The sequence below is a fragment of the Sphaerulina musiva genome, assembly GCF_000320565.1.
Source record: "Sphaerulina musiva SO2202 unplaced genomic scaffold SEPMUscaffold_2, whole genome shotgun sequence".
Classification (NCBI taxonomy): domain Eukaryota; kingdom Fungi; phylum Ascomycota; class Dothideomycetes; order Mycosphaerellales; family Mycosphaerellaceae; genus Sphaerulina; species Sphaerulina musiva.
Genome location: NW_016017384.1, coordinates 2,667,646 through 2,681,319, shown reverse-complemented (window position 1 = coordinate 2,681,319; position 13,674 = coordinate 2,667,646). Strand labels below are relative to the sequence as shown.

Here is a 13,674-nt window from a genome sequence, read left to right as displayed (position 1 = left end):
AAAATGCACAAACTCCGATTTCTTTCTATCTCATAGGCAAGAGACATGGAAAGGCATTATCCAAAAGGATCAGGTGAGGTAGTAATAACTAAGTCATCAGGTACTTTCCACCTAATCAAAATGCTCATAGCAAAGCGCAGAACAGTGAAAACCTCTCTCTCCACGCTCGCCTCTGCAATGACCCACTTTCGTGCAATGATTGCAGCAAGCACCTCACACATCACATCACATCACCCAGCATAAGGTAGCAAGCATAGCATATCACAAACACAGCACCAAAGCAACCGATCACAGCATAATACGACGCACAGCAGCAGCATGTTTGAGACATGTTATGTTTCCGGCTCTGCATACTTACATACCTAATGTACCTTTAGGCATATATGTGTATAACCTAAACAAATAAACACAACAAACAAGTAAACAAACGTGCGGGGAGAGGGAGGGGGAGAAGGAGGGGGAAAGACTCTCTTCTTTTTTCTTCTGAATCCCCGGTATCTGGTGTTTGTTCTTGAAATGTCGATGCAGAAAGGCGATTTGCAGGAGAAAAGTCAAGTCGATGCAGGGGAAAAGTTTGGTACTACCTACTACTTAACTTGGGTACATCAAGAAGTTACAGGTAGGTAGGGACTTGTAGGTACGAACGCGTACTTACTTTATGGCATAGCACACTCTCACACAACCTTGAAGGAAGGTATAAAGCCTATAAGGTCAAGTTTCGAAGCGAGGCGAAGCCAACTCAATTTTGAGGGGTTCGATATGGTATGCAGGGCAAATGGTTTCATTGATGGATTCTTTGCTTTTTGTGCATGCATCGAAGTACATGTAAGGTAGGCATGTACCTACAGGTAGCCAGCCAGTCCATCCAGCTACATAAGAAAAATTCTAGTTCGTGGATTGTTCACGACAGAATCAATACTGTATGTAGTAAGGTAGTCAATACAACAACAACACAGAGACGGACATGCATACATGCTTTTCAAGTAGTGTTTCAACATGCAACCAAGTGTTTCAACAAGCTCTGTTTGGTGTGCTACCTGGTATCTTTCTTTCTCTCTCCTTCTTTCTCTCCACTGCCCGCTCGCTCTATTTGGCGCTGGCTCCATCTCTCTGTTCGTTCATAACTTCTCGACTTCTTGGTCCCTGTTTTCTTTCCTAGCTTGGGTTCTAGGCTGGTGCTGTGTGCTGTATCGCAAAAAGGTACAAGTCACAATTCACCTGACTTCCATATCCATTCATCCCATCCATTCCTTTCTATTTTTTCTGTATGCACAAACAAAACGAAAAATCAACACCTTCAATCCCCTTTTTGCATGCTTCATGCAGCCAGGCTGAATTCCGTGCTAAGATCTGTGCCTGTTATTGTAGTCCAACTTTGTCTGGCCTGCGATGCTAATCTCGCAGCAGCAGCCTTGCTCCTTCCTGTTCGCATCTGCTCGCAACAATCGTAGAAAGAGACGGTACCCCCCGTTTCCCACAATGATTCCGCGATGATTCTGCGCACCATGACATCGCACCACTTGCTGTGGTCTTGTCGCGAGGCAGCAGCGGGAGATTCGGAGGAGTCTTGGATACTGTGTAGGACTCGTAGAGCCTCGGCTAGAAGATCTTGTTTCCACTTTTGGGGGCCACTGAGTGGTTCTGAGGCGATGAGTTCACGGAACATCCATGTGATTTTGTAGTATTCGTACTTCCATTCTGTCGATGCGCAGGTGGGGACCGGTGTGGTGAGGAGAGAGGTGTGTTTTTGCTGGCGAGTTACTGTGCGTGCTTGGGTGGGCCATGCCAGTGGCGTCATCACTTGGGACATGATTGTGTTATGTCTCGTCGGCTGCGCCTGGAGTAGAGTGTGTTGGTAGATTGTCGGTTTGTAGTTGAGGTGTCGTGTCTCGTGTATAGTGTGTAGGTAAGGTAGCTAGCAATGCAAGCCCCTCTTTTGTCGAAGTATATTGCAGTGAGATGAGAGTCCTGTTTGACACTGTGCTCGCTTGTGGTTTGTATAGAAAGAGGTATTGCAATGTCAGGCGACAGAGAGTGACAGAGAGTCAGTGGTCAGAGAGAAGGCGGGCTTTATTGATGTAGAAGAGGGCCGGTGCTCGCAGTGCTCCATTTATTTGCCGTTTGAGACGTTTCTAGGTTCCTGCACATGGCGAACAAGATTCCTCGGGACGAAGGGGTCACCCTGTTTCACCTAAGCTGCGCCTTCATCCGCATCTTGAGCGCTTGGCTTGGCTTCCACGGCCATCAACGTGGCCATGGTGAGCGCGGAATGGTCGTGTATGGACTGACCAACATGGGGTGCTTGCACAGGTGCGCCCGCCCAAGCGTGTCGTGATGCGCCACCAATACGTACGCTAGCACCTCCAGCTTGTGGGGGAGTCCCAGCGTGTGGATCGCCGTTCGTTGCACCGCAGCAGGCCACACGCCCGTCGACCGACGTCTAGACTGGTTGGACGTGCCTGGTTTCACCAGCGACGCTGTCGACGCCGAGACCGTCGCTGCCACGAGGAGGCTGCTGCACGATGGCGTTGCCTGTATATCCTACCGCGCATCGCTTCGCATGGTGCGCGCGTCTCAACATTGTCGTCGTCGCCGTCGTCGTCGTCGTCGTCCTCGCCCTCATACACGCGCAATCTGGGAGCCTTTGCTGACTGCACCATTGTGTCTCTCGATGACGGACTTGGTGTGTCAGGTGTGAGCGAGCGGGCATCGCAGACAGGCTCGGCACCGCGACAATCGACAACCGACAGGCTTTTTCCAGATGGGGATGTGTACAAGACGGATACAAGAAGATCTGGCCAAGTTGATATCACAGGGACATCCGTGCCATCAGCAGACCGACGGAGCCGCAGCTTCGCAAGCTCCGCCAACCCTACTCGGTAGAAGGAGTCTGATCCTGGAGGCCAGCCCAGTCAGCATGGTGGCCATGGTGGCTGCACTCTTCTGGCCACATCATTCTCGTAGTACACAAGTCCATTACAACTTTGCAAGCACATGTAGTGTGAAGTGGAAGACGACGTTGCAACAAGCGTGAAGCTAGTGAGTTGACCGGTTAGAACTAGTTTAGCGTCACGGACTAGTTCTATGGAAGAAAACCACTACCTCCATCACAGATATATTGTTGTGTTGTAGGTATGTTCTTTTGGGCTACTCTGGCATCGGCTTTTGGTAGCTTCATGCGATCTGCCGCACCTGCTCAATAAGGTAGTAGCTAACCTCGCAAGGATGAAACCTCGGCCGAACATACACTTCACAATGTGAGACTCTGTCAATACGCCAAGCTCGTGAACGCGTTCCTTGCCCCATCATCGATGTGAACAGACAATCGACGACGAGCTCGCTCCGGGCGTCTCGGGCTGATATCAGCAGAACGTCTCCACGAACCAAATTTCCCGGTATGTGTAGAGAAAGAGATATGCGCCTATCATACGATAGATTTCACTTGGGTCCACATTCTAAGTTTCTAGATACGCAATACATTTCACGATGCGGAAAGTCTCTACTGCTGCATCTTCGGCGACCGAAGCCAGTCTATACCTTAGGCAGGAACCGATAGGGCCATCAGGAGAGTGATGCACTACGGACGCCTTTTTTTCCATACCATACCTGACTTAGCAAGTCCCTGGGCTGCCTAGCCTTCTACCCAAAACGAGACAATCGAGATCTCACCAAGAAGCATTCGATACGTCAGCATAATCATCTATCCCATCTATCGCTCGTTCTGCACGCAATATCTCGATCGTGCAATAACGACATCGGATTCTTTTTGGAACCTAACTCGCAGTAAGTAGGTTCAGTATACAGTCAACACCTTATATATTTACATTGACACCTTGAAGGACAAAGACGTCATACAGTATACTGCCCACATGACCCAATCGCATCGAAAAGGTAGCGATGCCGATCTCCTACAAAGAGAGATCGCCCGATGGGCTAAACTCTGCGCTCTCGTATAGAAAAGTAAAAAGAACTACCTTAGGCACCTCAGGTAAAGTAGGTTACTTCTCGTCCGTCGGAGCTGTTCTGAGCTTACCTAAGGTTGTCTCTCGAACAGGAAGAAAGAAAGGAAGGAATTATTTCCACAATTGTTGTTGGGTTTGGGGATATCCTGACCATACAATTTCGTTATCCTGCTACCTACAGGTACAGTAGGTCGCTGCGACTCACATACATACGTTTGTTTATATTATAGACATGCATTGCCCCCCTTCCCCACTACCTGAAAAAGTGGGAATCTAGGCAGAACTAGGTATGTACGTACCTGATGATCCTGATCTATATACATACCTGATCGCTACGTGGCCCTTCCTGTTCTCGGCTGCTGTTCGGGAGCGACGAGACGCGTGGAAAGTGTCTGTGTGACCGAGAGCGACACAGAAGAAAGAAAATGCTCAGTCCGAGCGTGGTATTCGTAGTAGTAAAGCAAGCCCTAAAGAGGTCTATCTAGCTAGGTACTTTACCTTATACGAGATAGGGTAAATGTATCCTGAAGCCGTTGTCCTGTGTGTTTCGTATACTATACTGTCTGGTCTATACCTAGCTAGCTGTAAGTCTGCCGTGTGTGTTGTACCTAATACTTCCATGTTTGCCCTGAGCCCCCCTCCACAACTAAGAAATGAGAGCGGAGAGCTAAGAGCTGAGAGTTGTACCGTCCCATAAAAAGAATAAGAAAGTAATACCTTCTTCTGTCGATGATAGTGACAGCGCGCGAAGCACTCCCAAAGAGAATGCATAGGCTCTCTCAAGTATAACTCCTCATGGCATCCAAGTAACCCACTCCGCCTTTCAAATCGCGATCAAACGTCTCGGCGACATCGAGCACGCGCTTGATATGCCCCATGGTCAATTTCTGTCCTTCATTGATCGCTAGAGCCTGCGCGGTGCGTGCCATATTCTTGATCTGTCTCCCGTTGAGGCGATGTCGAGAAAGGGCAACAAAGTCCTCCTCGGAGAACTGCTCCACACCAATGACATCTTTGGTATCGCTCGAGTCGTTCAGCTCTCCATGCTTGCGCACGCGATCGATGAAGTTCTTCCAGATCTCCTTCCTGGCCTTGCCAGTCAATTCGTCATATCGCAAGGCAACGTGAATACGCGACTGGAAGGCGTCGTCGAACGTCTCTACGCGGTTGGTCGTCAAGAATAGGATCCCTTGGAAGTACTCGAGCAGGCGCAAGAAGATGGAGACTAGAGCGTTGCGATGAATGTCATGAACTTCACGCTTCTCCAGGAACACGTCGGCTTCGTCGAGTAGAAGCAGAGCACCCCATGAATGCGCAATGTCCAATATCTTCTGGAGCTCCTGTTCCAGTCGAGCTGGGTCAGTGCCCAACTCGCCTGCAGAGACAATATAAAGTGGACAACGCAGCAGTTCTGATATCGACTCTGCGGTGAGAGTCTTGCCTGTGCCAGGAGGACCATGCAGGACAAACACCAGTCCTTTGCCTTTGCCTTGAATGACATCGTCAATCGCCTTCGCCGGATGGAACTTGTGGCTCTCGACTAGTGCACGAACTGTGGACTTTTTGTCGCCAGATAGTACCAGCGAATCGTAAGCGTCGTCGTTCCACGCGATATCATGTATGCCCGACAATGAAAATTCGAGCCAGAGCTTCTCGGAAAACGCGAAACCAAGCACAACCGGAGAGGCCAAGAGCAATTGCTCTTGAGTATAAGCACGCTTCTCCAACCTGTCAATCTGCTGGGAGCGAACCGGTTCGCCACTCTCATCGACTTCGACAGCGACGAAGTGAGGATCTCCCGAGTCATCTTCCACCCACTTGTATTTGAACTTCGGTTTATCCTGATCGCCCGCACCGAACTCTTCGCTCTCTAGTTCCTTGTCGCCACCACCAAGCGCATCGTCTTGGTCGGAGCCGTCATCACAACAGGAGCAATCGTCGCCTTCCGAGTCACTGAAGAGATCATCAGCCTCCTTCGGCTTGATGAGCGAGATCGGGTAATTGGGATTGACCCTCCGGAACGTCGCTGGATCCACGATCACGCGACCATTGATGTTGATCTTGAGCACCTGTTTCTTCTTTTTCATGAAAGCAAGTCCCTTGTGCGAGCGGTATTGCATGCCTTCCATGTTGACGAACTTTTCGCCTCGCGCAATGATTTGCTTCTTGATGCCGGCCGGATCCTTGTGGTACTTGAGAGGGTAAGCAGACAGACTGGTGATCTTCCGTGGGCCCTTAAACGCGTCAACGTCAACCTCGAAGTCGCCAAATCCAAACCCTTTGCCGTCATACTCCATGTACTTGCCCTCCACACAGTACCACTCGCCGCGAGTCATCGTCGAATATTTCATTGCGAAGTCTACTTTGAAGCATCGAGGCTCATCCCACGATCCATAGCAGGACGTGATAGCGATGTCGTTGGGCGTGAATAGAGCCCAGAGTAGGTCAAATGTGATGTTGCCTGCCGCCAGGAGAGGATAGAGCGTCTTCTTGGTGTCCGCGTAGTCGTCGTCGATGTAGCGTACCAGTGTCTTGCACACGGCCCTTTGCTGTTCGAGCTTCTTGACGTTCTTTTTCTTACGTTCCGTCCTGATCTTGCCCTTGAGAGTCTTCTTATAGAATTTCCGGAGGTCTTCCAAGTATAGGAAGAGCAAGTTGGGATCAATCGACGGCTCCTCGGTTTCCAGACTGACGCTTTTGCACTCCTTCATCACCTCTGCCAGGACCGCGCGGAGCTGTTTCGATTTGATATCGATCACGGTGTTCTGGTACTTGTTCTCCCAGTCGAATCGCCTACGCACCAGAAAAGCGTACTCTGCAAACTCGCTCTCTTCATCTTCGGCACTCTCCTTCACCTTCCAATTGTGAATTGTACTATCCCAGAGCTGATCAACACGCTTGTACTCGAGCGCGTCCGCCTTTCTGCTAGATTTCCTCTTGGTACTCGAAGAGCTTTTCACACTGGAGCGCCGCCTCTTCAAAGCGCTCTTGGGGGACTTGGGAGTCGATCTCAGATCGTGTATCTTGAGACTTAGCTCTTGCAGCTCCGATTGCAGCGCCGCGATCTCGTCATCGTCGTCCGTCGCAGCATCCTCCAGTTCAGTATCGACCGCAGCTTTCTTGGCCTTCTTCACCTTCCTTTTGCGTCGACTAGTGGCATCCTCGGAAGATGAGTCGCTTGCCTGTGCTCCGTTAGTACAATATGCTACCTTCGCGTTTCAACGCACCGATCAAATGTACCTCGCTTTCACAGTCGTCGCTGTCGCTGTCGCTGTCCGCCTTCTTAGACTTGCTCTTTCTGCGCTTTCGAGCGGCTTTCTTCGCCTGTTTGACCTTGGCTGCCTTCTTCCTACGCTGATCCTCTTCGGAAGAACTGTCCGAACTGTCTTCCGAGTCTTCATTCGAGTCGTCGGCGCTCTCTGAGCTCGAATCGTCTCGCAAGGACTTCTTGCGTTGCGCTCGCTTCTTCGACCTCGCCTTCTTCCTGTGCTTCGACTTCACGCACTTTGCCTTCTTCTTAGCTGCTGCCGTCTTCGGAAGTTCATCTGCCTGTGCTGCAGCAGCCACTGCAGGCTCCTGGCGATCGGTGGCAACTGCGGCAGCGGTGTCGTCTTTGTGAATTTCCTCCTCCATGTCGTCCTTGAGTGCGGTCCGCAGGACAGTGATTGGCGGTGCAGGCACTCGCTGGGGCGAGCCGGAAGGCGTAGATGCAGGTGTCGGAATGGGTGACTCGCCTGTTGAAGAAGCAGAGGTGGTGGGCAACGGGTTGAGTGACGCGTGAATGAGAATACGTTTGCTCATCAATGCCAACGTTGCAGCGAGCGAGCCGAGGAAGTCGAAGGTCCCGAATGTGAAGTTTGGGTAATGAAGAGCCAACGGTGACGAAGGTACCTAGCTGTTCCCTTCAGGCGGTGAACGCGGGAAGGTCACGGCACTCGTGATAAGAGCACCAGCAGTGAGTGCTTCACTGCACCGGCAAAGCCCTCACTAAGTAGTTGCCCTCAAAGTCTCGGCCTTGCGGAGGCAATGGAATGGTAGTCCGGTAGGTATGCGTGCGAAATCAGTAATAATGTCGACAGCGAATGGATGAAGGAAGAATATTATAGAGGAAAAAGGACGGAAAGGACAAAGGAAGTCGCGGTGTGCCCTCAGCAGCTGCCGACATTACCATTATATGCGCCGGTTGGGAAGGCAATAACGATACCTAATGAGTGGGTGACGTGTGGAGACAGCAGTTGAGAACCAGTGCAGCTCGCGAGCGAAAGTGAGGCTGCTCGCCCCAAGAACTAGTTCTAGAAGAGAGACCGCCTCTGCCCTCAGCTGGGATACCGTCTCGGGGCTCATCGGTAATGTAGCTCGTAGGCAGACAAGCAATCGGAAGAGAGAACAGGAGCGGTGCGGTAGGAGGTATCCTGTGGACGAAGATTATTGTCTTGAGGTAGCTTGATCCATGGAGTTGGCTCGCGAACGCCACCGTATGCAGGTTAACAGCAGTGGCTCGCAGACGACTTGCATATATGTAGGTCATTACCACGCGTGCATGAAACGGCCTCAACGCGAGCGTTCATAGGCTGCGGCGCTGCGTAGGGTGTGAGGCGGACGAAGACGTCTCTACTAGACACAAAGAGGCAGTGGAGGACTGTGGAGCAGGCGTTCGCGTGCAAGAGGATCGTGAGGCTGAGGTGAGGCTACCTCCTAGGAGGTACCCTTTTTACTCTACTGCTGCCGCCGTCGATATGATACACTTACCTCCACCGCCCCCTGCATGCAATCATAAGGTACCCTACGCAGGCCTGCATACATACGGGTCAAGAGGTATTATATTCTTGCCTCACGAAGCAGTTGTAGCTGAGGTGTCGGAGGTGTCACCAGCAAAGGATACGGCACAGCTCGCGCGCTGGCGGCCTCGTCTCGCATCCAGTTGGAAGGAGGATCGTCGTCGGCGGACCAAGCTGTGGATGAGCTGTGGCAGCTTGGTTTAGTTCTAGCGCAAGACAGTCATATGCAGTCATCGCATCCAGTCATCGCATCGTAGCGAATCGAAGCTAAGCGCCAGTCGGGGCCTGATTCGTGGCAAGCAGCGCGCTGCGATCGGGATGTCGCTGTGAGCGGGAAGAGAGAAGGGGATAAATGGTAGGAAGGATGGCGAGAGAGGGAAGATGGCGGGAGATGGGCGCGCGCGGTCGTCTGGGATGTGGGTTTCGTGTTGTTGATGATGTGATGGGAGAGTAGTCAGGAAGACCATGTAGGCGGATGGTGACCTGGCAAAGTCTGTGGGAGTTGAGTGATGAAACGACCATCTAGGTACCTAACCATCACATCTTATCAGCAGTCTCGGCGCATGATACGCCGAGCAGGGCAGGCCAGCAGCAGATGCATCCATGATGGCCCGACAGTCTGGGTGGCAGCGGTGGCAGCGGCTGGAGTGCAAGTCAAAAAAGACGTGGGCAAACTCTGTCCACATAGGCTGGCTCCTGCTGGCAGCTGGCTCCTGGCCTCCTGCAGTGTGCCAGACTGCCAGTGTCGTCGCGCGACGAAAGGGAAGGAAGGAAATAGCGCCAGGCGGCCAGCGCAGCGTTGTGCGTGCGTTCCTGCCAGGCTGCCACGGCCCACACGCGTTCCAGCCTTTCCTTTCTACTCCAGTAGCAGGCAGGCGGCAGCAGCGCGTCGTCCCCGCGGCCCCGGACTTCTTCCCTCGCAGACGACCAATACGCATGTGGGAGACTGGGAGAGTGGAGACGAGGCGTACTGTAGTCTGTATTGTTGATATTCTCGTCCGCTGTACAGGTAGCGGCGTAGCCACGAAAGTCAGGTAGGCGCTCTACCTACCTACCTCTAGTGTGAGGCTGCCACAGAACTCCCGTCCCGTATAGCATAGCCGTCTCCCGCGCGCAGAATGTCAGACTCGCGTCGCGTCGCGTGCTTTTCGCACCGCTGAGGCAGAGAGTAGGACCACTGGACCAGTGGTTAGGTAGCCAGAGTGCTAGGGAGGGCGGGCAGGTGCCAGGCAGGTGCTGGAGTCTGGAGGTGGTGGGCGCTCCATGGCGCCACGACTTTCTGCAGACACATCCTGGACCACTGGACAGCATCGTATCGCCGAGCGAGCAGCGGCCGTACGAGTGGTGGAAGCTTCCATTGAGCGACGTGCACAACAACATGATCCGATTCCAGTTGTCGCTCACTGCACTCACTGATGACTACTGTATCCTCCCCGTGCTGCTGCAATAGTGATCGGTGGTGAGCAGGCTCGCGGCGCGTGCACGGCGGCAGCGGCAACATCTTCTGCCCTCCGCGTCCATGCCAGTCCTCAGCTCCCCATTGCCAGTTGAGAATGGCCAGCGTGATGACCGCTTCCAATAATGATTCAGCGGCAGCGGCAGGTCCATCCAAGCATCACAGCCGGGCCTCGCACCCCGATGCGGCGGCAGCAGCAGCAGCCGCCGCCGTGAGGCGATCCCGCCCATGCGATGCGTGTCGTCGCCGGAAATCCAAATGTGTCACCGAGGACGGGAACTCCATGTGTGTGTTGTGCAAGTGTACGAAAGCGAACTCTGCAGTGCGCGCCGTCCTCGAAACAGCAACTGACAGCCTTCACCAGTCCACAACCAAACATGCACCTACCTCGAAGCACCGCAGCCACGCAAGCGTAATGCCAACTCCTCCGGCAGTGGCCCCACCACCGCAGCAGACTCCCAGACACCTGCCAAGCGGAGCCGGACGTTACTGCTCAAGCCTGGTACCGGAGTCGAGGAGTACGACACTCTGCCCGGGAGCCTCTTGCGATGCACTCTGGGCCTGCAGAACCGGCACCATAGTGAGTATATTGGCCTGAATGCGATCCCGGACGTCTACAGCAGCCCAAATCTGGATGCTTCGGCTGCTCCCAATCAGGACTCCCAGGCACAACATGATTATGTGCGTTTTGTCCACCCTTCGCACGCCTTCCGCATCATTGCCGATGACCAGACGGAAGGCTACGACCAGGGACGAACCGATGTGGATGAGATAGAAGCGCTCGCTTCTGGCCATGGCGGAGAACTCGTCCAGCTCTATTTTCGAGTGGTCCACCCCAGTTTTCCTATACTGCACAAGGACGTATATCTCGAGAAGTATGCCAGGTCCTACCGCGAGTTCTCTCCGCCACTGCTTGCAGCGGTATACCTGCTCGCCTCCAGTTACTGGACGTACGATGAGCAACTGTCCAGGAGCCCGATGATCGACACTGTGGCGTTGCAAGCACTCGCATTCCGGACTTTACAGAATGCTATGCGCCGCCCGAAACTATCAACAGTACAAGCCGGACTCCTACTCTCCCAGTGGCAGAAGGCTTTCATGGGCGCTGCCAATGAAAACCGAGACCGACTGACTGTGCAACTCGTCAACATGGGACACGGACTAGGACTACACCTGGATTGTTCCCACTGGGAGTTGCCGGAATGGGAAATTGGCTTGAGACGTAGGATAGGCTGGGCGCTCTATATGCAAGACAAATGGACCGCGTTGCTGGAAAGTCGACCTACCCTGATCAGTGCGGATGATTGGGACGTGGCAGATCTTTCCGAGCTGGACTTTCCGGAAAATGTGGAGGACGATCAAGAAGGAAGTGGCGAAGTCGAGAGAGGTCGACTGGTATTTACCTACATGGCACATTTGTCAGTCATTTTGGCCGAGATCCTCCGCACCATCTTTTCTGCAAGAGCGAGACGACTCTTGGACGGCGCAGCAGATCGTCTTGCAGCATTGCTGGAATGGATGAAGCCTCTTCAACTCAGCCTCAAAGAGTGGTTTCTCACTCTGCCAGAATCTCTCAGGATGGACACAGCAGCCTCCATGAAACTCTCTTCGGTGGGCTATCTGCGCTTAGCATACCTGACAGTCGAGGTGTGCTTGCACAAGAAGCTCCTCCGAACTCTCAACAACACATCATCAACATCTCTAACCATAGCACATGTTTGTCGAGCTGCGGCGAGCGAACGCTTCACAAACGGTACAGATTTTGTGCAAAGGCTACAAGCACAGCACTTGCACTCTTTCTGGTACTTTCCCTCCGCAAAGTGCTGCGCCCTCATACATACACTGGGACAGACTCTAGGACAGACGGCCTCTAGTGAAGAGGAACAAGCCATGTATTCCCGGAAGTTGAAAGAGCTCAAGTGGTCTCTCAAGGTGAACAGTGAAGCTGGCGCGAGCTTTATGAAGCAAGCACTCGCACTGATCAACCAGTCAGTCCGCATCATCAACCAAGTGGGCGAGACAAGTCCGACAACGACAAGCTCCGCCTCACACGAATTAAGGTTTCCTGGTCACGACACGTGCACGCCCGAGCAGTCGCACGCTCAACCTCAGGCTCAGCAATGGATGCAGCTGCAACAACAGGCTATGCAGAATGGCCATGTGGCATACAACGCCTACCAGGACTATAGCATGGACCAGGCTCCATTCCCAGACCCAGACGCCATGTTCGCTGGCTATCCCAGCGAGCTCGATGGTACTTGGATGCATCATCAGAGGTAAACTGATAGAGTCTTACTTCGCACTCTCCTGTCGTGCGCAGAGCAATTTATCGGAATGGGTCCGGTAACACGCATAATTGAGCCATGTCAGTGTTGTCCGGCGTGGGTCACGCATCGGAAAGGTCATCGACAACACAAGAGCCGCATACACATGACTCCGCAGCTCACAGGAGTGGCGCCAAGAGTTGTTTTTTTGACACCAATCGTCTGGGCTCGTAATCAAGAATACAGCAAGCTCTGTTCAAAGCTTGGCTGGTTTGGTGATGTTTGAATGCCTAGGCTCTTATCGGATTGGAAAAGTGCCGTGATAAACACGAGCCTCGCATACAAGAATGCTGAGATCCTCTGTGTGTCGAGTTATGCCAGCTGTTCAGAAACTCGTTCTGCCTCGTACCCACCTTCTGTGGATTGCAACATGATCATTCATACTGGTAGGAAGACATGAAGTCTGGGCAGCAACGCCAATGTCGTGCACGGCGCAGATACGTCAACAAGACTGAGAGTCGCCTCACAATACGCTCACGTTTCAAAATGGCAACAAGAAGGGCTGCAATCAACACAGAAGTCAACCGATAACGATACAAGATCTCAATTACTGGGTCAACAAGGGCTTCTCGGTCCTGTCCCAGAACAGCTCTAACATCTTTGGCTCGGTCCTCATACGCTGGACTTTAGTGCATCCTCAGCTCTAGCGTTAGACTTCCCTCCACGCCCGCGCCACTCGGCATTGATCAAGGTCGGCATCTCGACTCGTCCAAGTCAAGTCCCGCCATCGATGTGTTGGACGAACTAGAGCCGATAGTAATGATACGACCAGTGTTTCCGCGGCTTCCAAATAGGTATTGGGCAGTATGCACTGCATATAATAGCAAAGTCTCGAGCGCGATGGGACACAAGTTCACGCACACGATGTTGTATAGAAGAATCGAATATACCTTATATATCTAGAACAAAATTGAGATAGATACCCATATGTTGGGACGGACAGAACGAACCCAGCAGTATATCATGCCGACCGTCGTGGCCTGCTTCGCCTCATTTATCATTCGAGCTCCCTTTTCACCGCTGTACTTTCCATCTCCCCTTCCTCTTTCATCGATTTCATCAACAAATGGTGCGTTGTAGAGCGGCATCTCGTGACAGAAAGCCACGTCAACGTCGATCTCGACCGTCGCGGCACCGATTCCATAGTCCATACA

The 13,674-nt window shown here is 52.6% G+C and overlaps 4 protein-coding genes across 4 annotated transcripts; 1 reads left to right on the top strand and 3 right to left on the bottom strand.

Moving 5' to 3' along the window:
- Nucleotides 1–1,033: 1,033 nt before the first annotated feature.
- SEPMUDRAFT_154550 (uncharacterized protein) lies at nt 1,034–1,810 on the bottom strand (the record flags this gene model as incomplete). Its single annotated transcript, XM_016907569.1, has 1 exon — nt 1,034–1,810. The coding sequence occupies one exon, from the start codon at nt 1,808–1,810 to the stop codon at nt 1,319–1,321; it is 492 nt and encodes a 163-aa protein (XP_016763944.1). The 3' UTR covers nt 1,034–1,318.
- A 381-nt stretch (nt 1,811–2,191) lies between these two features.
- Nucleotides 2,192–2,928, bottom strand: SEPMUDRAFT_106022 (uncharacterized protein; the record flags this gene model as incomplete). Its single annotated transcript, XM_016900605.1, has 3 exons — nt 2,192–2,367; nt 2,546–2,794; nt 2,877–2,928. The coding sequence occupies 3 exons, from the start codon at nt 2,926–2,928 to the stop codon at nt 2,192–2,194; spliced, it is 477 nt and encodes a 158-aa protein (XP_016763943.1).
- A 1,479-nt stretch (nt 2,929–4,407) lies between these two features.
- Nucleotides 4,408–8,205, bottom strand: SEPMUDRAFT_147602 (uncharacterized protein). Its single transcript, XM_016904408.1, has 2 exons — nt 7,203–8,205; nt 4,408–7,144 (listed from the first exon to the last, which is right to left on the bottom strand). The coding sequence occupies exons 1-2, from the start codon at nt 7,761–7,763 to the stop codon at nt 4,742–4,744; spliced, it is 2,964 nt and encodes a 987-aa protein (XP_016763942.1). The 5' UTR covers nt 7,764–8,205; the 3' UTR covers nt 4,408–4,741.
- Nucleotides 8,206–10,124: 1,919 nt separating this feature from the next.
- Nucleotides 10,125–13,208, top strand: SEPMUDRAFT_154548 (uncharacterized protein). Its single transcript, XM_016907568.1, has 2 exons — nt 10,125–10,498; nt 10,561–13,208. Exons 1-2 carry the CDS (start codon nt 10,294–10,296, stop codon nt 12,474–12,476), a joined length of 2,121 nt encoding a protein of 706 aa, XP_016763941.1. The 5' UTR covers nt 10,125–10,293; the 3' UTR covers nt 12,477–13,208.
- Nucleotides 13,209–13,674: the final 466 nt, after the last annotated feature.